General features: G+C 38.2%; 1 protein-coding gene across 1 annotated transcript; it reads right to left on the bottom strand.

Annotated features, from left to right (window-relative positions):
• Positions 1-440: 440 nt before the first annotated feature.
• On the bottom strand, positions 441-7588 carry LOC139712830 (echinoidin-like; the record flags this gene model as incomplete). The annotated part of the gene is made up of 3 exons (XM_071624622.1): positions 7476-7588; positions 2232-2403; positions 441-678 (listed from the first exon to the last, which is right to left on the bottom strand). Coding segments are annotated over exons 1-3 (523 nt in total), but the record flags the coding sequence as incomplete, so codon positions are not given.
• Positions 7589-27976: the final 20388 nt, after the last annotated feature.

Below are 27976 nucleotides of genomic sequence, written 5' to 3'. Positions count from 1 at the left end.
CTCTTAGTTGCTCATAACAACTCACCGCCATACATCTCCTCATAAAACAGAATAATATAACAACAAGTACCAGACATCCTAGCGTAGATTTATACCGCATGGAAAAGTGGAAAGGTAATTGGTTCGTATAAAGTGGATGTAATCGACTCTGGGCCCTATGGAATCAATCTTTATGGTTTCCTGGCAATTTCTTTCATAATGATGAGGAAAATGCCAAAAACGGGAATAAAATATCCCTCATCAGGCCTTGATGTTCAATTACCCGTCCATTCTATCTTATAGAATACGTCTGTATCTTACACGAATTGTCTGCTGATATTAAAGATATACCAGATATTTATCAAATACATGCAGTGGGGAACATCCAAGCCTAATTCCATCTTCGAGTCGACATTCCGTTCAAGATCAGGTAACATGATGCTTGTTACGTTATATCGTACGTGCCGGTCCTTCGCATATGAAGTGACGGACGGTGTTGGTGCTGCAGGCCACAGCATCCCACGCGCTTTGGTAGTGACTGCCCAGGGGAATCAGCGCGCAGCTGTCGTCGTCCGCGTCGTCGGGGTAAGGGCCCCTCCAGTTGGTGTAGGGTGGGAAAGATATGGTCCCATCGGACCACTCAAAATTGCCACCGTCCTCGTAGACGTTGTTGAAGCCAATCCAAAGTCTCGCGTCGGTCTGTCACGAAGACGGGTGCGGCAAAATTGGGCAAAAACAAAAACAAAAACAGCAACAACAAATTGATTAAACGGAACTTATCCTCTGTTGAGCACAAGCAAATAAGCACGCGTTCCGAGATCCCCTTATGTACAACTTTCATTCTTGAAATAGACATCAAACGCAGAAAGCAGGCTAAACTCACATTTATTTTGGTCGAAATATTAATGTCTTTGGGGTACATTTTTTCGACTGAGAATAACTGGTTTTTTTTCTGTTACGATGATTATCACTATGCAAAGATGATTTGCAATTCAGCTACTTCGATTAACTGCACTGGTGTCCATTACAGTTATTACAGATAAAACACACATGTCAACTCTACCGTTTGTGGGAGATTTCAAGCTAGACTGCTCGTGTGGGCAGCCTGGATTCTACCGCTTTCGAAAATGGAAATGGTTGACAAGCATGGACAAAAGCACCGTAGAGGGTCCATGTGACATTATTTTATAGGAACGGAATCCGATTGCAGACAGGTTTAGCTGTAATAGGCTATGCCTGTTAATAAATTGTAAGGCCGAACTCTATTTCTTATAGCCTACTTTACCAAAGTCGAGTCTACAATAATCAAATACGCTTGAAATAGCATCTTTAATAGCACTCTTAGGCCAGCCTGTCTACAGTGAGCGTTATTGTTGATTTTACATCATGGGTATTATTATATGTAAAACCATTTATATATGTTTTTCGCGTATTTCTATGTAACAATGATTTATGTAATCCCAGATGATGTGTTTGGTCTGTGGTTTAAAAGGAAACCAATACCCGAAGAGAAAATGTGGATTGAGAGAAAGCAGCAACATTAGTAGAACATATCAGTGAAAGTTTGAGGAAAATCGGACGATCGATGCAAAAGATTATGAATTAAACAATGATAATAGAAAATTCAACATGCTTTCACTTTTCTAGCGTAATACAATCAGAAAGCAGGGGAAATACATGTAATACTACCCTTAACATATGCCAGTATCAAGTTGATGTTATGTTTGATTTTCTTTAAAAATGATTTTTGTTTTGAATTCTCTTTATATTTTCTTTATATTGTTGTCCACACATGACACCGTTAGCTCTAGTAGTCTCCTTTTCCAGTGGTTCCAGCACTAAAACTTTAAAAATTTATAACTTTTGCATCGATTTTCCGATTTTCCTCAAACTTTCACTATGGTTTACTAATGTTGCTGCTTTTACTCAATCCGCATTGCTCTTTGTGTTTTGGTTTCCTTTAAATAAATTAAATTCAACTCAATTGAATGCAATTCAGTTGAATTGAATTGAAGACCATGAAGCCTAAAATATTTCAGCACCTTGACGTAGGTGGTGCATTAGCCTTTTGTCAAGGCCCTCGTGCTGTAACGGGCAAGCGAAACGAGCCCTCGCGCTGGCGCTTTCGGATGGGCTCTCTTCACCATATTACAGCAAGACGGCTTTGATAAAAAGCTAAGTTAATGGTGCGTGTGCTATCACTACTACGAAGTGGTTTGATGTGATTTTTTTTTTTGAATTTCCAGACGTACCTCTGCGTTCGCGTTCGTGTCGAAGAAGGTGTACACAAAGTCTTGCTCCTCTTGCGAGAGGATCGATGCGAGGTGAGCTATGGTGTACGTGCTACAGTCGCCGGCAGAGGGCAGCGCATAACTTTGACAGTGCGTCTCGGCTTCACGCCACGTTCCTTGGCGGCTGAAGTGTCTGTAATAGATTATTGCAAAATGAAGCTGATAGTTCAGAACCTCATTAATACACAACCCAAACAAATAGCCTAGGGCTGCTTCATGGGGAAACTCAATTCTATATTCATATATATTCTACTGAACAGTCTAAAATCAATCAAATACACAAGTGAGTGAGCAGCTACCAGCGGATTGATGTCCGCTATGCCATGGAGGCCCGCTTTTGTGTAAAGGCTCAATTTGTATGTAATATCATCTATTCTATCTTTTTATTTTCAGTAAATAATTTTTACTGTATGATTAATTCAGGGAAATATCAGAAATGAAGATCAGAATGGCAAATATCAAATTGAAAATCAACAATAACACTATTGAAAATCAATAAAATTACAAACTGAAAATCAATACTGACACTATCAAAATGAAACTTTGTACATTACGACACAATAACGAAAAAGAAAGTAGACGATCCGAGATTTTGTCATCCGATCACCTTTCCTACTGGACATCGACATGACGAGTTGATTATCTGCACATTCTTGGCGACACTTTTAAGTTTCAATAGGGCATGACATACCTATAGAGACCTCTGTAGTACAATATCCCTATGCAGGGGGCGGATCCAGGAATTCCGTAAATGGGAGGGGGAGGGGGGGGGGGCAAACAAACATGTCTGATGCCACTACCGGATTTCATCAGCTGACAACCCCCCCCCCCCCCTAAAAAAAAATGAGAGAAATAAATAAAAGAGGCTTCAGCGAAATTTTCTGTTGCAAACAAATTAAGGGGGCCCCCGTCGTCCCTTTCATCTTTTTGTCTTTTTATTTCTTTTGCTTTTTACATAAAATAAAGGGGGGAGGGGGAACGCGCAACCGGGGTGCCCAACCCTTGGACCCGCCACTGCCTACGGCATTATAAGGGCTAATTGTCTGTCCAATATGCGTTATGTCTTTATAATGCCGCAAACGCTGGAATGATGAGAAAGATCCCATTTTTATTACATTTGTTAAAGTACTCCAGAATTTGGGTAACGTGCAGAAGAAACAATTTCTGATAAAGGCAAGAAATATACACATGGTCTTATGATACAGCTCTTTTTCGCTTTCTTAGAATTGTGGGATAATTTGGTAAGGGTGACAACGGTTCTTGTGCCGTATTGTTGTTATTTTTTTTAAATTGAAACTGACTGACAAAATAAGCGCCGATTATTCGATATTGTAGTAATAGCCGTGATGAAAACAATCATTAGCATACATACTCGGGTTGGATTCCAAGCAACAATCTCCAGATTACTACGCAGACGTCGCATCCACTATAGACTAAGACAGAAAGATCCGTCTGTCCGGATGAGTCTTTTATTTTCATTGACGTTATCACTCTCCTCTGTAGAGGGGATCCGTGAAGCCAGACGCAGTCTCCGCGGAACATATCCCCGACAACCAGATACTATTAGTTATCCCCTGCTTGTTCACGAAATACGGGCAAATATCTACGGTCTGGTGCCATATTCCATGAGGCCGAAGGCCGAATGGAATATGGCACCAGACCGTAGATATTTCCCGTATTTCGTAAGAACAAGCAGGGGGTAACGATTTTATCTTTTAGTGTAAGTGCTAACCTTCTTCTCGCTGATTTCCCTTCGTGAATGATGTTGAAATCGCCGGCTGTCAGCCATGACCATGTTGACTTAGGCCTACGTCTCGCGAGCTGATTACTGTAAATACGTACAAGCCATAAGATACTGCAGTATACGTAGCAGCCAGATACGTAAGTTGCTGTTGTCGTTTATCAAGCGTCTAGTGGTCTCAGGTTATGTGCGTAATACGCTTGAGGACCACGCGCTGTCCATTTGTTTTGTACAGGATTAGCGCGCACTTTCCTATAAGCGTCTTTGGTACACGCGCAGCTAGCTGTGTAATATGACGTCATATCACGGAATACGGAATATATTCAGTGGTGGATTTAGCGCATGCGCACAATATGACCTTATCACGGAATACGGGATATATTCAGTGGTTGATTGACCAATGAGATTACAGAATTCACGATCACTAAAAGATAAAGACCGATCTTTCGGTCAAGTATAGACTATAAAACCGGGTTTCTGCCCGCCAACATAGTGTTGCATGGTTCTAATCCTTACAGCATGCAGAGTGTAGGCCCTACTGCGTAATCTATTCAAATTAATGAACTCTTCCGTCGAGTTGTTTTTACAGCAACTGATATCCCTTACGAAAAAGTCCTGTGGTACTCCTGTGGTAATTACCACAGGACGGTACCACAGGACAGTACCACAGGAATTGTCCTGTGGTATTTTGGGACGTACCACAGGACAGTACCACAGGAATTCCTGTGGTATTTTGGGACGTACCACAGGGCAGTACCACAGGAAAGTACCACAGGACTGGTACCACAGAACAGTACCACAGGACAGTACCACAGGAATTCCTGTGGTATTTTGGGACGTACCACAGGGCAGTACCACAGGGCAGTACCACAGGACTAGTACCACAGAACAGTACCACAGGAACTGTCCTGTAGTATTTTGGGACAGTACCACAGGACAGTACCACAGGTCGATCACTACCACACAGCATCACCACAGGGCAGTACCACAGGACAGTACCACAGGAATTCCTGTGGTATTTTGGGACGTACCACAGGGCAGTACCACAGGGCAGTACCACAGGACTAGTACCACAGAACAGTACCACAGGAACTGTCCTGTGGTATTTTGGGACAGTACCACAGGACAGTACCACAGGTCGATCATTACCACACAGCATTACCACAGGGCAGTACCACAGGACAGTACCACAGGTCGATCATTACCACACAGCATTACCACAGGGCAGTACCACACAGCATTACCATGGTACCACAGGAGAGTACCACACAGGATAGATCGAAAAAAAAATCTTGGAGAATTTTAGCCACATATCAAGGCATATTCCTGACAGGTGAGTGACGGGTTTCAGGACAAACATGGCCCTACTTAATAACCTGTCCTACTCCTAAACCTCAAACGAGAGTCTAATGGCCAAGTGCCATTCTAGTCCTATAATAGATCTATATAGTCATATCCTATTCCTAGGTAGCCATCGACTGTATCAGTACATATATACAGGGTGTCTCTAAAAAAAGTAAACCCAACTTCAACGGCAAATTTTCAGAAAACTATAAAATATTTACACATTATTTTTTCATGGTTAGATAGTCCAATAAGTCCCCTGTCCAATGATACCACGTAGGTTATGTAACTCTCATGCATGACTGAGCATGATTCAACTTAGTGAATGGGTGTGAAATCATCACTGTGGCAAGTTCCGTGATCAGCATACTTTCTCACATTGTACCAGATAGCTCTTTGTGTTGGAGGCTGCCTGTCTGGGAACTTCCACGCAACTTCTTGTTTCCTGGTATCGAGTTACCAGGAATACTCTCTGCTCAATTGTCAACTGTACCATGTTTGGAAAGCATGTGAAGTGTGCCTGTGTCAGGAACAACCTTTGCTGACAGAAATTTAACTTCAAATATGCCCTGAATGCATGACAATAGCAAGAAATAACTTGCCACAGTGATGATTTCACACCCATTCACTAAGTTGAATCATGCTCAGTCATGCATGAGAGTTACATAACCTATGTGGTATCATTGGATAGAGGACTTATTGGATATCTAACCATGAAAAAATAATGTGCAAATATTTTATAGTTTTCTGAAAATTTGCTGTTGAAGTTGGGTTTACTTTTTTAGAGACACACTGTATATGGCCGTCTATCCGTAAAGCATTAAGGCATGGTTACTAACTAGATTATACTTTATTATCAAGATATGAAATTACACTTTCATAACAATATCTATGATATTGGGAATAACATAACATAATTAGACAATCTTTCATAAAGTTCGAAGTAAGTCCCATCATTAATACTTTGACTTTTTAAGTCATTTATGTATTTTCTAAAATCTAGAGTGCTTTTTATGAATATTCATGAGCTATCTAAAAATTTGTACCACAGGAGTACCACAGGAGTACCACAGGAGTACCACAGAAGTCTTTATGAAATTTCTCATGCTTTACATCAGCACTTTCACTAAATAGGTAATACTGTAGGAGTATAGGACAGGTTAAGTAATGGCAAACCAATTGCTATAATTCACAGCATAACTCATCTATCAATTAATTGAGGAATATTAATATGTGTTTTTTTGTTTATATATTTTTTTTATTTCAGTTGGTTCTGCCTTACAATTTTCATGTGTGGTACTCCTGTGTGGTACTGCTGTTTGATATTCTCCTGATGTGATAGTCCTCTGGTAAAAATGTTAAGAAAAAAAAGAATATCCTGTGGTATTTTTCTGTGGTACTTCCTATAGTATATGTGTGGTATTGTTGTGTGGTATTGCTATGGGGCACGACTGTGTGATATTATGCATCTAATTTGCTGTGTGGTACTTCTGTGTGGAACAGTACCATATGATCTTCCTGTGGGATTTTGGGACACATACCACAGGAATATCACAGGATTAGTTCCTGTGGTACTGTCCTGTGGTAATGTCCCAAAATACCACAGGACAGTTCCTGTGGTAATATCCTGTGGTAATGTCCTGTGGTACTGTCCTGTGGTATGTCCCAAAATACCACAGGACAGTTCCTGTGGTACCGGTACTCTGCTGTGGCATACGTCGAAAATTACCACAGGAATTCCTGTCGTACTGTCCTGTGGTACGTCCCAAAATTCCACAGGACAATTCCTGTGGTACTGTCCTGTGGTATTGACAATTGCCTTTCATCGACGTTAAAAAACCGCTCAGCTTTATCGTAGTGTCTAACAAACTGTCTTTATGTGCAGTTGTCTAAACGTATATATATATATATATATATATATATATATATATATATATATAAGAACGGATGATATGACGATAACTATAATGATAACATTTAAAGGAAATATTGTGCATGCTGCCCTTTCATATGAGCGAGATATCCTCTTCTTTTCCCTTTTCTTTTCTTTCAATTGCCGCTGACAAGACGTGGCAAAAGCTAGACTTCATCACTTGTTCCCTGACGTGTATTATGCATACCTGTAACAGTGTCCGCCGAATTCTGTCCAGTATGTTGGGCAGATCGAGCCCGCATCCACCAGCAGCAAAGCAGTACCGAGGATCCAGGCGAGTATCACCAGCGAACGTACCATCCTTGATCCTGTGTGCTGCGGGGCGACTCCAATCCAACAATGCGACCAGTACGAGTACAGGTTTGCTGATTGCCTCAGCACATTATCAGAGCGACCAAACGCCCTTTTTGCCCTTTCCTCGAAGCACAAAGAACATGAAAGAAACAACACGCACAAACAACGACCCCCGACCCCCAAGAAAAAAAAAAAACTGTCTTCCCAAGGACCGAGCAATATGAAGAAAGTAGATAGAGGGTGAGAGACAGAGGTAGAGAGGGAGAGAGAGAGAGAGAGAGGGGGGGGGGGAGGAGACAGAAAAAAAGACAAGAAAATAATTACGAAGTCGAATAGATGGGAAAAGATTGTATCAGGAAAAAGTGCGCATTTACACATTCCGACGTTTTGGTGAATATCTTTGATAATCGAGTTGTCTTATACGTATTTTCACGTCACTGCTATTTCCAGGTCAGTACAAAGCGTCTTCTGTTCAATACTAAGATGAAACCTTGATAAAGCCCCTTTTACACTTTCACGGATCTTATCACGTATCATTGTTACGGGATCATTCTGGGATTGTTCATGTACTTAGCTCTGGAGGAATGTGGCCCGAGAATGATTAAGTATCAAAATTTAATAAGCGCCTACAAGCAAAACTTTATCTGTCAACATTTTTGGGATATCCGTGAAGGACCGTGAAGGACCGTGACCGAGTTGCATCCGTACTCTTCACTTGATGTCCGTGTTTTATAGCTCCGTGTTGTTTCCGGTGTTGTCCGTGCTCATTGTCTGTCCATGTAGGTACCCTAACTCTCCGTGTAGACACCCAGTTGGGATCGTATTTACACCGGCATTAAGAAAAAATCGTGGTTTTGCACTCCGGAACACCACGGATGACGATCCGTGGCAATCCTGGAAGCTATCCGTGAAAATGTAAAAGGGGCTTTAATAGTTAAAGTGAGCTACAGCTGTAGTCTTGCTCGTGTATAGTCCGCGCGCCCAGATATCGACGGGTGTGGCCAATACGATAAGAGACATTAAAAAAAAAAGGAGAACGATCGGGGATGGGAGAGGAAGAAGATGATTATAAAGTGATGATGGTGGTGATGACGAAAAAGTGAAAGCAAAGCGAGCTGGAGTTAGTCTTTCATAAAGATGGATGTGGGGATTTTTTTTTTCTATAGAAACTAATCAAGTTCCGTCGTCTGACCGACACCTTAAGAATTCAAAAAGTGGAAAAGGGGGGAACGAGAGTTAGTGATTGTTCTTTGAGCAGTTTCATTTTATCATAATGTACTGCGTTCATTTATTATCCCAGGCTTAATATATCATTGATTACGCAATATCGACTTATGGGGTTTTACATCTCATTCTCGGTATATATGTATTGATACATGCATAATTATTCATATAAATATGAATATATGAAAATAATAGATTAGTATGTAAGATATATATATTTCCTATTGTTATTTCTCTCTTTATCTATAGCTCTCTGCCACGAACACCTCCTCCCCCCCCCCCCCCCACACACACACATACAAACCGGCGGGGTAAAGCCGAGAGATGGCTGACTGATTTCGTCGGCGAGACGAAGAATGGACGGATTTGTTAAGACAGTTTTCTGGCGTGTCGGTGTTGAGACAGTTTTCACACGGCATTACATTTCCCCAGGAAAATAACATTATTGTAGAGGAACAGAGGCAAAATACAGCCAGAAAGACAGAGAGAGAGAGAGATGGGGGGGGGGGGATGGTGAGAGAGAGAATCAGATGGAGAGAGAGGGAGAGGGAGAGAGAGTAAGAAAGAAAGAAAGATAATGCTCCAACAGGCAGGTTCATGACAGAGTCACATTGTTGGCAGTTATTCCATGTCCATTACTTTTCTTAGCATTGGCAGACAGCCTACGGCAAGCTCTTTAAACTGCTTCGATTCTTTGCACCATCTCACAATACCTGCGGGTCTCCGAGGGAACCTCCCTCTTATGGAGAGGAGAAAAAGAAAAAATGAATATATGAACGGCATTTTATGGACGGCATTTTGAATGAATTCCATGACGATTTACCCATAAAAGGAACCAGTAATACCTACTCCCCCTCCTCACCCCCCCCCCAAAAAAAAAAAACCAGCAACAAAAACAACATGGAAGAAGAGTATTTGTACTCTTACGTTTTTATTTGTTTTGTTTTAGTCGCACTTATTACTATTCTTCACCCAAGATAAGGGGGCATGAAAGAGAAACACTCTCACATTCTTATCTTGAGGCAAAGACCGAATCTCGGGTACCATCGGTGGTTCCGTGATCATGCTGTTTGAAGCGTGCGATGTTTGATTTAAAAAACGACCGGTGCAGGTTTGTTTGTTTGTTTGTTTTTTCTTAAATCCTTCCAAATGATACACAAATATCTTATTGATATAATTACGGATTCGCTACTTAGTTCAGCCCCAAGAAAACTCAAACAACATCAAAGTCTCAAAATACCCATTTTCTAATTCATTTTTTTTACTCTATAATTACTTCCAAAGAAATGGTACTCGGATGGCAAGAAGAAACGCGGTGGTGACATTGACGTATATGGAATGAGTTGTTGATGCTTACCCCTTTAAATAAGTCTCCCCTTTTTGAAGAAATGAAACAAAACTTATGTCCTTCGTGATACATGATTCTTATGCTATGATGATTTAGAAATTACAATTGTATCTCTAAACTGGTAGTCATGCAGTTGCTAAATTAGTCGCCGATAGAATAAATTTCGTACGATCATCTACTGGCGACTATGACTATTGGATCAATTGTTACCTCATCAGATTTACAGGCAAGATCTCTTCGATCTCTGCTTTGAACAGATAGGCAAATGTATAGCTCTTTGTACATTAGTCATTGACTCTTAAATCCAATGGTTGTCCTACTGTGACATCACGTGCATAGTCTTCTTATCCAGCCGCTCTGCGATTGCAGCACATTGATGTAACCAAACTTTGAAACAATCTTTTGAACAGATAATCCGATTTTCTTCAAACTTCACGAATGAGTACTACTGATATTTCTTCCCTTTTAACTCCTCATACTATGTACTTGCATGATTGTTAGTTCTGTCGCCTTTAAGTGGGGTTCAGTTGCTGTGTAGACATTCTGCCACAGCTACCCCGGTGGAATTCCCCGTCGTCTTATTTTGGATGACTTTTGGATGACTTACACTCAAGGGCGAAACGTTTACTACTGACTGAACACACAGATGAACAAAGAGGCTCAAACGACTGGATTTTTTTTTTATAACACGTGAGAACAATAAGAATCGTCTCCGAAAAAGTGCAGTCAAACTAAAGCGATTTTTCAAATTGCATATTTTGAGGTCAGGTCATGATGAATCTCTGAAATATCCCTCCCTCTCTCTCACTCTCTCTCTCTCTCTGTTGTTGCTATTGTTGTTTTTGTTGCTGCTGTTGTCGCTTTTGTTGCAGTAGTTCTGTGTAGTGAGTACCCCCTTGATCTATTGACGGTGGCTTGATTGTACGATAGGAAGTCTTGAAAATGGTATAGTAAATCTGTACGACTGTAGCACGAACTCTCAATCTATTTTTTTTTTGTTCATTTATTTTACTTGCCCCAACGTTTTTCCGTATTCATTTCGATTCCTCTTTATATGGATCAGTTGCTCTATAGAAAGAAAATAAGTCACTCAAACTCAGATAAGTTTTTTTTTGGTGTCATAGTGACTGCTGCGAAAAAAAAAATCCTCTGAACTTTTAGTTTCATTGGGTTGATGATGAAATGACACCTTTTTTCAGGATTTGATGCTTCTATGTTCAAGTAGCCAGATTGCACGCAATTACAATAAAAAGTCGGATGTGCTACACACCGTTAGCGACGCTATAAAAAGTAAATAATTGAGAGAATTCAGGTCAGTCAAGTGTAAAACCTCTAACGTTCGCCAGCTTTCGTTTCGGTTCGTTGAAGTATATGTAAGATGTTCTCACGTGCTTGTTGAAGACAACGCTTCACGACAACCGAAAGAGTAGGGCTTGCTGCTCCTTGGCGTCGGTGAAAAGTGATTGCACTCTCAAACCACAATATTCAGGATTAGAATGATCCGTAGAAACTGGTAAAAGTCATCCATATTTTGAGCTGCAGTGCATGGAGTCTAGCGTACGATGACGGACACAACACGTCGTAGCTGGTATGTTTAGTTTCATTTTGATATCTCAAGCATCCAGCCCCTGCAGGTATAATATATGAGTAAACCCTATACATACATACATATATATATATATATATATATATATATATATATATATATATATATATATTGTATACGTATATATGGGCCTTAAGATATGAAAGGAAGAGATTGTAATATATTATTAGTGTCCAACGACTTTTAATGGTCACACCAAATTTTCAACATGTTCAACGCGTCAGCACGCATCTTCTCAAGGTTGTCTGACCTTCCGAAGATGACGTTGAGAATATTATGGTGCACCATTAAAAGTGATTGGACGTCATTTATGCATTAAATTTTCTTCATTTTATCTTTTTTTCAACGATTAAATCGGTGGAGGTTTGAAATTTCATTGTTTCATACATTCTTACCTCAAGACTTGAAATCTGTCATTTTTTTCCTTGTTATCATATTGTGAAAAACGAAAGAGTACATAGTAATTAATCGTTTAAAGCAAAACTGATTTTGTACTAATGTCGTCTTCTCTCACCAAATCGCCTTTTTCACCTTCCGTTTTTTTTAACAATGGGTAGATTCGTAGGCAGTCATTGAAGCACGTTTTTAGCATCTTCATAATAGTTCATTTTCATTTCATTTCATTTATTTATTTCAACACGGCACATGATTCAGCCAGACGGCTGTTCTTCCTCATGTCCGTGCATCATGAGGTAAAAATGACATACTTTTTTTTTTCAAAACATATACACATGTACATGAAACATATATACAAAATACAATTAGATGAAACAAATCAGAACAAAATTAGAAAAAAAAAATATTTACATTAAAAAAAAAAATACATGCTTGGTTTACTTGAAAAAAAAAAGATGGGGAATGGGTACAATATCACTGTGGTGTCAGATACAAATTCAAACTCCGTCTATAACCGCTAAAAATTGTTTGCTGTTTTACGCATGTTGGCAATGTATTCCATAATTTTGGACCTTGATAACTAAAACTCCTTTGCCTAAAGCAGGTTTTGATATATGGTAACTTGAATATCAGCGTTGCATTCCTTAAATCATAATCAAAAATTTTCAACTCAAACATTTCACTTATATATTTAGGGGTTAAATCATTAGCGACTTTATACATTGTGCACAACATATGTTTTCTCCTTCTCATCTCAAGTGTGTCAACATTAATTTGTGAGTATAACAAATTAGTTGGGTATCTCGAATTCACCTGCAACACTGCTCTTAGAGAACGATTCTGAAGAATTTGAAGACGCTGAATATAACTCTGATTAACATTTGACCATATAACATCACAATAGTCAAATTTACTTTGAATGATGGATTTATAGAATGTAACAGCTGTTTCAATTGATATAAAATGTCTTATTCTCTTTAACAGATACAAATCTCTGATAATGCGTTTACACAAATGTTCAATATGATGGCTCCAGTCTAGTGACTGATCAATATACACGCCGAGATATTTACAATAAGGAACTTGAGTTATTCTAACATCATTTACAATCACATTCAAATTCACATGTTTAACCTTTTTTTTAGATCCTATCAACATAGTGTCACATTTTTCCAAATTAAGGGCTAATCGGTTACATATTAGCCAATCTGCAATACAGGCCATATCATGGTTTAAATTTTCTTCCATCTGTTTTACATTTTTACCAGACACATAAATACACGTATCGTCAGCATATAATGCAGCCGATGAACGTTGTAAGCAGTTAGGCAAATCATTGATATAGATTGTAAACAAAAGTGGGCCAAGATTGGACCCTTGGGGGACTCCACATGTTACGCTAAGTGATTTCGATTGAAAACCATTCACCTCAGTATATTGTGTGCGATTGCTGAGGTAATTCTTAAACCATTCACAGGCATGGGGAGCCATGCCAATCATGCCCAGCTTGTCTACAAGTATGGCGTGGTCCACTGTATCAAAGGCTTTTCTTAAGTCTATACTAACCATTCCTGTCATTCTACCATCATCCATAGAGGAGAGCCAGTCTTCTGTAACCTTCAATAGCGTGGTCATTGTTGAATGTTGTGGGCGAAAACCTGACTGGTTTTTGTTAATGGCGTCTACTGAATGCAAATAGGAGTAAACCTGATTGTACACAATCTTTTCAAGCATCTTCACAGTGATCGGCAGAATGGAGATTGGTCGATAATTATTGACATCTGTCTTCTTTCCCTTTTTATGAATAGGGATGATTTTTTAACATTTCAGTGAAGTCGGAATTTTACCAGTTTTAAAGGACAAATTGAATATAAAGGCTAATGGTGCAATGATATACTCAGAAACGGCTTTTAACAGACTCAGAGGTATCTTACCCCCTTCACTGGATTTTTTGTTCGGTAGAGCCCGCAATGCTTTTTCAACATCTGATTCAAAGATTGGCTGAAAACTAAAGTTTGGTTGATTGACTGGTACATACTTCCTGTAGCCAAAATTACTATCTTGTGTGACGCTCCTCTGTATGATTTGACCAACTTCACTGAAAAAAAAACATTAAATCGATCTGCAACCTCTTCTGATCTCATCAATGCACCATCTTTACCTTGTAAATACACTGGATCTTGATCTTTCTTCTTCGATGGCATAACATGCTTCAATGATTTCCATACCTCATGAGAATTTCTATCATTTGTTTCAACAGTCTTAGTGATATACTCAGATTTAGCCTCCATTGCTGTCTCTGTCTTTGCGTATTAAATCATAACCATCTATTTTGAGTTCAGTATCATCAATGTTTTCATTTACGTGCGTTTCACTTAGTGCGAACACATCAGGGAGAATTTGTTCATGCAACAATCGAATCTCTTCTATGTTTTTCAACAAAGACACGCAGTTGAGATGAGTGAATGTGAATCCTTTACACTGACGGACTTTTTGAATAAGAACATCTGTATGGTCATCTTTACAAGGAATACGTAACAACCTTTCTGCTCGTTTACAACGCCTGATATTGATATTGGTACTGCACAGGTATCATCTGACAAGGAATGAAACGGAATTTCTCTAAACAAACACAGATCACAAATCCAGTCAGAGTCAGATTCAAATATTTTTCTATGTACATTTGTGCACTTTAAGTGACACCACTTCTGGCAATATGCACACATCAAACCATTTTGATTATTTCTAACCGGAGTGCTACATGCAATACATGGAAATTGAACCGGCATATTACAGAGATACATAGTTTATCGCTCACTTGATTCTCTTACAGTCAGTTGTGCCTGCGTTCCAGCTTCTCAAGATCTGCAGTTGTGGTTATTGGGACTTTCCTGTCGTCGTTCGTCAGAGCCGTGATTCTGCCATCCAGGGTCCAAACTCGTTTGACCTTCACATGCTTTCGCACCTCATTGATGAGTCGTTGTCTGGTCGTCGTCAGGTCCTCGTGTATGTAGACACGCGTACCTTTGACATCGGCTCGCTTCTTGTATATTTCCGCTCTCTTGTTGTGGTTCGCGAACTTCACTATGATCGGCCTCGTCTTCTGCCCATCCCACTCTCGAGGAGTGACGCGATGACTCCGATCGATGTGCAGCGGCGCGATGTCGATCTTGAGCTTCTCCCGGACGACGTCGATGACCAGCTGATCCGTGTCCTCGTTTTTACGTTCCGGAATTCCTTGAAAGCGCAGGCAATTCCTGCGACTGTATTGTTCTTGCCCTTCACAGACTCGTTCGAGGTGATCAACCTTTTTCTGCAGTTTGTCGACTGTTTCGGCGAGTGACGTGATCTTCTGTTGTTGTTGTTGAAGGAGGTCCATTTCAATTGCCCTGTATACCTCCTGGGTTACTTGTTCCCGGATTGCTGTCACAATAGCCTCCACCAGTCGACTACGTGTTTCGTCATTGTTCAGAGCTTTGTCGACATGGTCATGTATAGTGTGCAGGAGTTTGGGGTCTGGCTGGACGGTTGACTGACCAGCAGGACCATCGTCACTATCTATGGCTCCCGATGCACCCGTGTCTGCCGGCAAGACCACTGGTGATTGTCCGGTCCTCCCTTTGTTACGAGTCATCGGCATATCTGGGGCTGGTTTCCGTGATGATTTCTCAGGCTCCATATAACGATATCATTCCAGAATGTGTCGAAATATGTCACCGATGATCGCAGGGTTTGTTCTATGTTCAAACAGTGTGATATGAAGTGTGCACTCACTAAAAAAACCACGAAAATATTGCGAAGTTCCGGGGCCGGTCCGCGCGCTAACCGATTTATGTTCAATAGTGTCTTCCATCTGGCCTAAAAGTTCGGATGTCGGGGGGTGTGAAAAGACTAGTCAGTTCGGCTGACAGACAGACAGACACACACACACACACACACAAAATACAACATATTAGATCAATGGTGCTTGAACCAAAAGAAGAAGAAAAAGAAGAAGAAACACATATCAAATAATGAAAGAGCATTTTGCAGTGGTACTGGTAGGGAGGACTGAATATTATAATGAGATTTTCAGCTATTAAAGCTTCTAAGACCATTGATCACTAAAGTCCCCCACTCTTTTTGTTTTCACAATGTGATCTACATCTATGTCAGTTTATTCCATTAAAGTTGTGTTCCAATATCTGAAATGAGTTACAATAATTATGACCACTCAGCAGAGCTTGGTAAATCTTTCAATATATGATTATTTTCCTTTTACATAAGCGTCCTTGCATACATGCTTACTCAAGTGTCATCAATTTTCATACCCAAAAGTATGGGAAAGGGCAAACTTGTGAAAGTGACTTTAGCGTGAACTTAATCATATCGAAGGTGGCAGTAATATACTCATCAAATACAGCAGTGATCAAGAATATCTATCACCAGAGACGGAAACAACCCAATAGTTATTCAAAAGCTTTCAAAAAATATGATAATTGCGACGGTATTCAGAATTAATCTTTACAAAAAATAGTAAATTTGAGTTTGAAATCTCGGGGCAGCTATAAGATGCCACAAGCTTTTAGATAGGTCGAACAACCAAAGATTATAAGATATATGTTTCGAGGGAGGGAGACCGTAAGACGCTAGGTGTGTGAATGTATATACATATATATATATATATATATATATATATATATATATATATATATATATATGTATGAAGAGTTTGTTTGCAAAAACCGATAAATCCATTTTTGAAGATTTTGAAGTATGGTCTCTGTCATAAAGCACAAAATAATACCTTTTAAATGATATATTGTTCACTACAGATAAAGGTAAATTTTTGAAGTTATGGGCAAAAGGGCCAAAAATTTTCTTATCATTCTCTTTGTTTTTCTTGACCTTTAATCGCAAATAACTCCATTTGACAAATATGGACCTATCGGTTTTTGCAAACAAACTCTTCATAGTGTATACAGCTGTATAATATATGATATATGATTCTAAGCAATAGATATTCGTCTTCTTGGACATGACTTGTATCATCATGCTCAAGATGGTGGAAATATATTTTGCTTGGAATTTGTGGCACAGGTATATAGGGAGAGAATTTCTATTTGCAGCCATTTTCATTAGATAGCATTCAACCAAGTCTGTAATACAACAGATCCTTCAATCCTTCCTCGTTCTTTTATCACGGGCTCGTCAAAGACATGATAACCAACTTTCTGGTATAATGTGAGTCTGGAACTGCCTATATGCTTTCCAACAATTAGAAGAGACAAATCGTAAGTCTTAACAAACTGTATTTTCCCAGAAAAGAACTAGTCTCCAAATCTTCACATGTGCAAATGTGATTTCATACTCATCGGATCCTTTGTAAATGAGCAGTCTCCTCATGAAAAAAATACGAAACATTAATTCCTTAAATAGTTACTACATCAACTTTACAGACTCAAACCGAATTGCTTTAAGCTATCTTTTCTTTCCATTTAGGATCTAATGCTCAAGAAACTTTCTTGTATATATGAGTCTGGACCTGACCATATGCTTTCAACATTCATTACCAGAGATAAATCGTAAGTCTGGATATTCCCACAAAGGGATGGTCTCAAAATCTCCACATATGCAATTGTGATTTCATACTCGACCAGATTCTTTGCAAACGAGAATTCTGCTCATGAAATGAATGCGAGACATAAATTCCTTAAACAGTTAGTACATTAACTTTACAAACTGAAACTGAATTGCTATAAACTATTTCTATTTCCATTTTTATGCCTCCGCCAACGAAGTGGCCGGAGGCATTATGTTTTCGGGTCGTCCGTCCGTCCGTACGTCCGTATGTCCGTACGTCCGTCCGTGTACGTCTGTACGTCCGTCCCGTTTTGTTTTTGTCGATATCTCAAGAACCGTGAGGTGGTTTTGCATCAAACTTGGTATGAGGGTATATCCTGGAGGGATGATAATTTGTTTGGATTTTAGGGTCATGGGGTCAAAGGTCAAAGGTCACAGGTTATTTTGTGAAAAAAAGGTTGAAATTTCATGTTTTTCTCCATATCTCACAAATGGTTCTAGGTATCTTCATGGAACTTAGTATATATGCATGTACCGATGGGCAGTGATTATCTAGGAAAGTTGGGGGTCATGGGTCAAAGGTCAGGGATGAAAGGTCAAGGTCAGCTCCTCAAAATATCACTACTTTCCTTATATTTATGCAATGCCTGAAGGATTTTTTTTAACTTGATGTATGCATGTATAACCCAATATATATGGGAAGTTTCTTGCCAAAAGGTCAAAGGTCAAAAGGTCAAAGGTCAAGTGAAAGTGCTAAATTGCACTTCTTCCTCAATATCTCAAAAGTAACTCAAGGTATTATCATGAAACTTACATATTTATGCATGTTCTACCTAACAGTGATTCTCTTTGAAACTGTGAGGTCAAAGGTCAAAGGCCAGGTTTAGATAAAACTATTTTACCATTTGATACTGAAATTATACTTTTTCTCAATACCTTGAAATTTACTCAATGCATAAACTTATAAAAGGGTCAAAAGTCAAGTAAAAATCATCAGTTCCCCCAAATACCTGCACTCTGACGTTTTAATCATTCGTCCAATTGAACCTAGTTCTAGGAAAGTGAACATTCAGCACATTTGTGGCAAACCTGTCATTTTAATATTTGCCAATTGTGTGAAACTGTCATCACACATTGTCAAGACATTGTACTATAGACCTATTAGGAGAACCATGCATTATGGCGGAGGCATACACCAGTCGCCGTAGCGACATTTCTAGTTTAGTATCTAATGCTACAGGACGGATTCGCGTAGCTTTTATTGTCACAATGAAGTGATATGAACGATATGAATGAACGGTTCGCAGATTCAGTATCTTTGGACTCGAACGCTGTTAGATCGTCCTTGATATGCGCTCATGTTTTAAAGTATTATTTCAGATGCTATGGCTACAATAAACAAACATGGTGACAAGGATCGCCTTGGAAGATACCCGGTCCACCTGTCATTGATAATGACGCACCTTCGGAAATCCTTGTACAACCACACACGTACAAAACTAACTGTTCTTCTACAATGAATAGCCAGTTTAAAGGTGTCGTATGTATAAGCTACCAGAGGAGGAATATGATGGCGGGAGGCTTACCCCCACCCCTTGCCGGCTTTGACAAATTAAACTCTGTTTGATTTTCAGCACAATGACTGATGTGTACCATGAATTTGTCTTTCAATAATCTACATTGCATGAACCACATTAATTGTTAATCAAAATCAAACATAATTGTTTAAGTATTCAAAATTAGATTTGGCATGAATTTGGAACAACTCTGAAACCAAAGCAATGGCACCTAAAATGTCAAACTTAGTTGAACTGGGTGAAATATGGTAAACACATAGCACGCGAACCTCTTAAACTTGTTTATCGTAATCTGAATGACAATGCAGGCTGTCATCTACGGTATCCTTAGCCTGTATGCATTCGCCAAAACAATATGTTTTCATTGCACCGTTGTAAACATCGGCAATCATCGAAAGAAGGTCGAGATGTGGTTGTTCTTGTGATGATTATTTTTCTATTGGCTGACAATATTATTAATACATCAGACCTCCTGGACTTTGGGTATTGTAATGACGCCTTTAATACACGTGCGTTCACAACTTAACGTTGGCGTCCATAGCAACGGCACTATGAGCATTGTGTGGTGAGGCTTACTTTAGAAAACCGTTTGTTTGGAAACTTTCATGGTCCATTGGTGATCTTCGCATTCAGTCAACCACATCACTGAACCAGCTCTTTTAAAGGTCGTGCCTAGTCTGTATTCATATTTGTCCATACACATATTTGAGTCTTAAGGTAGGGTGATATTTGTGAAGAAAAAAAAAATTATTTCTAGTGGCATCTTCGAGAGAAAGTTTGGAACCAGTATGGAAGGCGCATGTCCATGACACCACCAGGAGGGAGTTTTGATCATAACTGGCCGAAACTCCCCGTGCCTGGTGGAGAACAACAGTGTAGGCCTACTTATGATTCCCCTGGTATAAACGCATGAGTTTTACATCATCACAAGTCATGTTTGTTTTTATCCTGACAATGTCTTTAAAAGCATCTCTTTCTGTCACATAATTTAAGTCATCCTTATTTCATTTCTAAACGAACTCTAGCGCACCGTACAAAATTCAGAGAAAAGTCAGCTTTGACAGTAAAGATTAAAAAAGACAAACTATAAACTTCATATAAAGTAGTGAATACACACACACACACACACACACACACTTGCATATATGTATATATAATCAAATACATATGTTTATATATAAATACATATATATATACGTATATATATGTATATATATATTCATATATATGTATATATATATATATATATATACATATATATGAAGAGTTTGTTCGCAAAAACCAATAAGTCCATTTTTGAAGATTTTGAAGTAAGGTCTCTGTCATAAAGTACCAAATGATACCTTTTAAATGATATATTGGTCACGACATATAAAGGTACATTTTTGAAGTTATGGTCAAAAGAAGCAAAATTTTCTTATTATTCTCTTTATTTTTCTTGACCTTTAATCGCAAATATCTCCATTTGGCAAATATGGACTTATCGGTTTTTGCAAACAAACTCTTCATATATACATATATATATATATATATATATATATATATATATATATATATATAGGCCTATATATATCAATTCTGCAAATAATGGCTAGATCCAATAAAACAAAAAAACTTGTCGAATGTGAATCCTCGAAGAAGCTGGAATTTTTATAATGACGTTGCAAGTAGCAAGGAAGGAAGGGAAGAGAAGGAAAGAAAGACACCTGACATGCACAATTACGAGGCAACACATTATAGAGAGGGAGATGACACGTAGATTTGTAGTCAATGCACCCAATAAAGCAAAACACTCATGAACAATTTACATTGAGTTGCGTTTGATGAAAAATTAAGAAAATCATGACAAAGAGTGGCGAGGAATTTTGTAACGGTTATGAGAATGAGGGCCTATCTGGGCGCATAACGGTTGTATGATGTATATATATATATATAAATTAATGTTTGCAAACGATTGTACTGAACTGGCGTCTCTGAAGTCGCTCACATAACAGTTCCAGCTCTCGGACCGGTGTACATATAAACATGAATAAACACATATATAAATGCAAGCGGTATTTGGGGCTTAGATGAATAGTGTTTTTTTTTTTTATAGAGCATGTGATTTTTATCTTAGAGTGGGGAAATATACCCCTCATGATGCAGTTATGGGTGATATGGGTTGGGATCCCCCCCTTTTTTTTTATTATCAGTGTCAAGCAATTGCTAGGCTTTGGTGTGACCTAAGTAAGTACACTAGTGACCGTTATCCTGGCAACATTTTCTTGTGGTCTAAATCCCTGGCAAATAATGGTGTTAAGACTCGGTGTTATAAGGTCAAACAATAACTGAAAAATTGCAATGTTTACATGCTGAACCTTTGACTGAGCTTGTTCGTACACAAAATTTTGTGAGCGCTGTATCCATAGCATGTAAAACATTTGTTGAAAATAAATAGAAATGCTCACTGTTTGAGGATAGAAGGAGAGTTCTTCTATCCAGAAACAAACTCAGAACTTATCGAAGTTTCAAGCACTCTATGAATACCTCTAAATATGTTACTCAGTGTCAGAATAAAATCTAATAGGCGAGCATTAGCTTTGTTCAGAAGTGGTTGTGCCCCTATTGCTCTTGAAACTGGACGTTAAAAAAATGTCCCATACGATGAAAGATTTTGTATAATTTGTAATTCCGGTGATGTAGAAGATGAGTTTCATATTGTTTTATGATTTGTTCTGCATATGATGATTTCAGATCACAATTCCTATTCAGTATTATATCAGAAAGAGATCCTACTTCTCCTCAATTGCCTGTTTACCAAGAATTCCTTTATTTAACGTCATCAGATTCACTGTGCTGTCAAGTAACCAGTTTTGCCAACCTTATTTTAACGTGGCGTAACAATTCATTATTTTTCCACATCTGAATAACTCTTTCATGTAATATTCAGCCCACCATATTCTCTCTTTTGTTGTGTTAAATTATTTGTTATTGTCTGTATGTATTACTTGATATATTTACAGATTTTGTATTACTTTCTATGTTTGATGTATCACTCATAGGCCTCCGAGGCCGGCCGTTCGTGTGACGGGTGTGATTTTTTTTAAATAAAGAAATAAAGAAGAAACAAATATAGATATATTTTGCATCAAAAAAAGTTTGTAAAGGGAGGTAACTCAAACTCAAGGAGTGTTTCGTAGGATTGTTGACGGAAGATCTATTTCTGGAAAACTTGAATTCCCAAACGGTGTGCCACCGAATTGATGTTGTCACTGTAATTATATTTCCCAGAAGAAACAGATACATAGGGAGCCTACCTTTAATTTTCTTTTGAGTTTCTCTATTTTACAGAGCATGGGATCTGTATATTTATGAGAACATGGAGCAGTGCTCCAATTAAGGTATCATTTTGTCCTGTCAATGATTTGTATAGTATGGTAAGTTCAATAGTTCCTCAATGAAAAAGCCGAGTTCAATAATAAAATCTTTTTTTTTTAAAATCTGAGTAGCCAACTTTAAATATAAATCGTGTTTCAATAGAATTTGACTGAAAAAAAAATAAAAAAATCCTCTTCTTTAATAGGGTAAGTTAAGTTACCGCAACACCACTATGTGCACACACACACACACACACATACACATAATACCACGAAGCAACTCAGGTGGAATTCCCCAGTCCTCTTTAAGGGAACCTTTTTAACTACGTACCTGTACTTCCCCAGAAGAGAAAAACTAAGGTATGGACGGAAGAAGAAAAAAAACAAAAAACTCTTGCAATTGTTTGGTAGACAAAGAGGCTGCTCGATTTTCTACTCCACGTGAGGAAAAAGGCGCCATCTCCGATGAGGTGCAGTCATCTACTAAAGCGATTTTGTATTACAAATAAAGCATGTACTGTTTTGGGTCAGGCATGGAACTCTAGTAACCGTAACGCCACTAGTATGCATTCCATTGCCATTTCTGCTGACACACACACACACACAGACACACACAAACCCATACACACACACACTTTTTTTGTCAATTCAATTACTTTTTTTCGTTCCAACAAAAAGTAATACATAATACAAAGTATACACTTGACAAATTATTTCGTATAACAATTTGTAAGAAGTACAAGTCTAGTAGATACAATGAATGAAGAGAGGAACAATGCATACTCCGCAATGACGACAAAAGTAGATAAAGCGATGGAAAAAAGTGATGTACTGAAGAGCGGAGCTTGTAAAAGTAAGACGTGGATCACTCGAAAAAGAATATATAATTCATACATATATATAGAACATGCAAATATATATAGATATATGTATAATATTATGTATATATATATATATATATGTATGTATGTATGTATATATATGTATATATACATATATATATATATATATATATATATATATATATATATATATATGCATGATTACTGATATAATGATGTCCATTGTAATTATCACTTCCTTGGGTGTGCCAATCAGGGGTGGTCCGTAAAAAAAGAGTGTAAGACTTTGTATTAGCACATCATGTTTTTTTCTGTTACTTTTGTATCATTTTTGCATTTTATTATTTTTTTTTTTTACAGGTTCTTTCGACGGGTGCACCCTCTCCCTCTCGTCGACCCGCCCCATGGGGCCCCGGTGGCTGGCCCGAGTGAAAGGCCGCTGTCACGACCTGGATATGAGGAAGCAGAACGCCATGAACCGACAAAGATCAATTTACCAAGACTGACCCTCCGGAGAAAATTACTGATACTTCTCGTCTTGCTGCTCGTCATTCTAGCTGTAGTTATTATTACCCTCGCGGTAACACTCACGCGAGGTATGTGAGGTTGAATTCTATATTGATTAAAATATCATGAATCCTATGTATTCGATAATATCCATTAAAAAAGTCATTATGAGGCCTTCACTGGGGCCACACAACCGACTCTTTAAAAAATCGAGAAAAAAAAAGAGACATGAAAACCCATGACTTTCCGAGGATTTGGGAAGGGGGTGGGGGAGGGGGAGAGGTTATAGCGTTGACGTTTACCAGCCCTCGGCCCTCGGCCCGCAGACCAAACCCCTCCACACACATACACAAACAAACAAACAAACAAACAAACAAACAAACAAACAAACAAACAAACAAACGGCCCTTGCTTCCAAGTTGTTGTTTTTTCAAATTAAAATGAAATTTCCAATAACACATGTTTGTTATCGATACAGATTCAAATAAAACGAAACAAAGTTACCATAGTATCTATTAAAGATTGATGTCATAGCACGGATTGTAGAGATACACAATGAACTCTATATATTCGCAAATATGTCACGGTGGAAAGCTGGTTTTCATTACGTTCAGTACTATGACAGAAACCTGGACCCCTTATCGACAGAACTTTGTGTGCGAAATCAATTTCAAACGAGAAAGAACTTTCTTAATTATGCCAAGAAAGGGGGTGGGAAGGGTTTCAATATCGAAGAGGAACTTAAGGATGATGAATACAGAAACACCCGATGTACAAAGCGCCATATAAATGCAATTATTATTATTATTATTATTATCATCATCATCATCATTATCATTATTACTTTTATTTTCAGGTAGTTAAATTTGTTCATGGTGGACCAAGCTTTATACGTGGGTAGAGATTCGTCAGCCATCTTTTTGAGAGTTTACTTTTGTAAGCTGTTGATCTCAAAATACCTCCAAAACAATTAACTCGTTATTCTCGCAAATCGCGTCAGCCAGACATGTTTCATGGTAGACCCTTCCGAGGTATTGCAAGAAAATTCAAAATGGCTGAAGATGAATTTTGAGCTCTGCTCAGAACTATGTTTTGGCTTTAACTATATATTATATGAATATGTTTACGATGAAGTCGTACTTCATAGTATAGCCTTTTCAGTGCTGGTGTTTATTTGAAGAGGCCACTGCTGTAATAATTCCCTTCATCATTTCCGGGTACTTTTTGTTTATTTATTTGCTTTTGTTTTACTTTTTACAATCGAGTGAAGAGGGGCATTTTGGATAGAAAAGAAATACTGGATAGAAATAACGAGCAAGATGCGAACTTGTGAGACACAGGTATAGTCTGGAAAATTTATTTACTCTACCACAGTGCATGTTGTAAGTTTTGCTCGTGTGTTGGTTTTTGTTTCTTATTCTGTTTGTTTATTTTGATTGTTTTTCTTACTCATGTCTCCTAACCACAGATTCCAGAGGGGAAATTCTACAAACGACCACTTCGAGCAGCAATACCACACAGAGTTGGGGAAGAATTATTGGTGAGCTGTTTATCCAAACTAACCCTGTCTTGTATATGCGAATTACCTTTATTAAGCTATGCATGGCCAAATCATTTCCTCTCCTCATAGATTTATAAAAAGGTTGGACAAATGCAGCACCTGACACTTCTACCGACTTTATTTTCATTTTTTAAAATTTTCTTCCATTTCCTTCAAGTGGAAAAAAAGATTGAAGATATGAATTTGAGACGATATTATTATGCTGAAAATGCAATATATATACTGTCATATTCTCTTGTGATTCGCCCTCTTCCTTTCAAGTGATTCTTGGCCTTTTTCAATCAATCTTTGCAAGACCCTTTTAAACCATAACACGATCCCTCCTGTGTAGGAAGATAATAGTCTTAATTCTATGGAGAGATGATATAAGTGTAACGTATAGACAAGGAGATGTACATATTGCATAGAAACTCCTACTTTCAATGTTCAAGAGTGATTTCTTGCTTTGGAATTTCTGATGATAAATGCTTTCATAAATCATTTCTTCAATCACTTCGTCAAATTTGACGAAAATCAACGAGTTGACCCCCCCCCCCCCCCAAAAAAAAAAAACCAAATTAAATATATATATATATATATATAATATAATATATAGGGTCTATATCATTTATGCCAATTAATGCATTATGTATGCGTGAAATCAGACTTTTTGCAATAAATCTCTAAATAAAGCTTTAAAAAAGCATACTTTTTTTTCTTAAAGGGATGGTACAGTATTTTTGGAGATGAGGATTGGGCTTTTAACTTTTTGCGAGATACCAAGAACACACTTATGAAATAGTACAGAGCATACCACTTTAAGAGGAATTCAAAGTTTACTTGATGAAAATTGGGTTTGGAATGACTGAAACATCCAAAAACAAAGTAAAACAAAGCGATCGTAATAAAAGGTGGGTCCCACACTCTATTAGAATCGCTCTGTTTTGGATATCTCAACCATTTCAAAACCAATTTTCATCAAATAAACGTTGAATCCCTCATGGAATTGTTGCACGCTCTTTCATATTTCATAAGAGGTTTCTCATCATCTCACCAAATAATGTTAGAAACCTGATAGTAGGTCTCAACCAAAACTACACGATCCCTTTAAAGTTCTGCCTACATGCTAATGAATGGGAAGGCACTTCGGAATAAAAGTCGCATGCGTACGATCGAAATTACAACTGATTGATACAGATCAATTCAGTGCTTATTTACGTCGCGGTAGGGCAAAGAATTTCATGAATTTGAACGATCGTAATTAGTTTACACATTATGTAATCTCAAAATACCCCAAAACAACTCATCGCGTCAGCTAGCCATGTACTGTTTCTTGATGGACACTTTCGACAATTTCTGATGATCACTGTAACGATGTTTTGTTATTTTTGGTATTTTTTAAAAACAAATGACATCTGACATCCGCTAACACGTCGTGCTTTTATTCCACATAGCACTTGTTCCAGTAACCACTACCCTGAAACTTGCCAACCAGACCTTTATTCCGGACTACTCGTCACCAACTTCGCAAGCTTACTTAAACTTAGAGGAAGTTCTGGTCCTGTCGGTAAGAAAGGAATTTGACATTCAGATCTCGTGATCTAACAAGATCGATATCATATTTTGGTATATAACCAGTGACTTTTATACAGTACAAATAAAGCACATCCATTGGGGAAAAATCTATAGCTAAATAAAAAGAAATAACGAAAAAAAGAAGAAGATAGTTACCCTTCTTTGAAACAAAGTATACCTGATAGATAATCCCATATCAAGATTATAAATGTCTCATGTTCTACTAGGGCGAGAATAAAAGACTTACAGAGAAATTCACAATTTGGCCCCATTTTTTTTCTCTCTCTTCTTTCTTTGTTTAAAACAACAACAACAAATTCACATCTTCTTGGGAGACGTCAATGTGGGGGCGCTGTTGCATACCGGATAAGATTGCCGACTCCGAATTGCATTGGAGGACCCGAGTTCGATTCCCGCCCAGTGCTTATGTCCTTGGACAAGATTTTTTCACCCACTATGTCCCTCTCCAACCAGGTGTATAAATGGGTACCTGGCAGCCCTAGCGTAATGATAATGGCAGTAGCCTCTGGTAAAGCAGTGGAAACACTGAGGAGATTGCCCTAGATAAAAAAGATGATGCCGAGATTCATAACATTGCACTGACTTCAATGTTGATTGCAGGTTCATTTTGCTCGCATTCAAGAGAAATAACACTTTTGTCATTTACTTCCTTTCCCTGAAAAAGACCGTATTGTAAGTTTAACGTTTTATAGTAATTGATCTATCATCAATCTATCATTAATTACGTTACAATACGTCTGAAAAAAAAATGAATGAATGAATGAATGAATGAATGAATGAATTAATGAATGAATGAATGAATAAATAGAATGAATACGTCTGGAAAGTGATTAAGGCTTG

Source organism: Diadema antillarum, unplaced genomic scaffold (genome assembly GCF_040938485.1).
Source record: "Diadema antillarum isolate AM-2024a unplaced genomic scaffold, OU_Dant_1.0 seq00001863_RagTag, whole genome shotgun sequence".
Taxonomy (NCBI): Eukaryota; Metazoa; Echinodermata; class Echinoidea; order Diadematoida; family Diadematidae; genus Diadema; species Diadema antillarum.
Note: the sequence above shows the minus strand (reverse complement) of the source record. Positions and strands in the feature narration are given on the sequence as shown.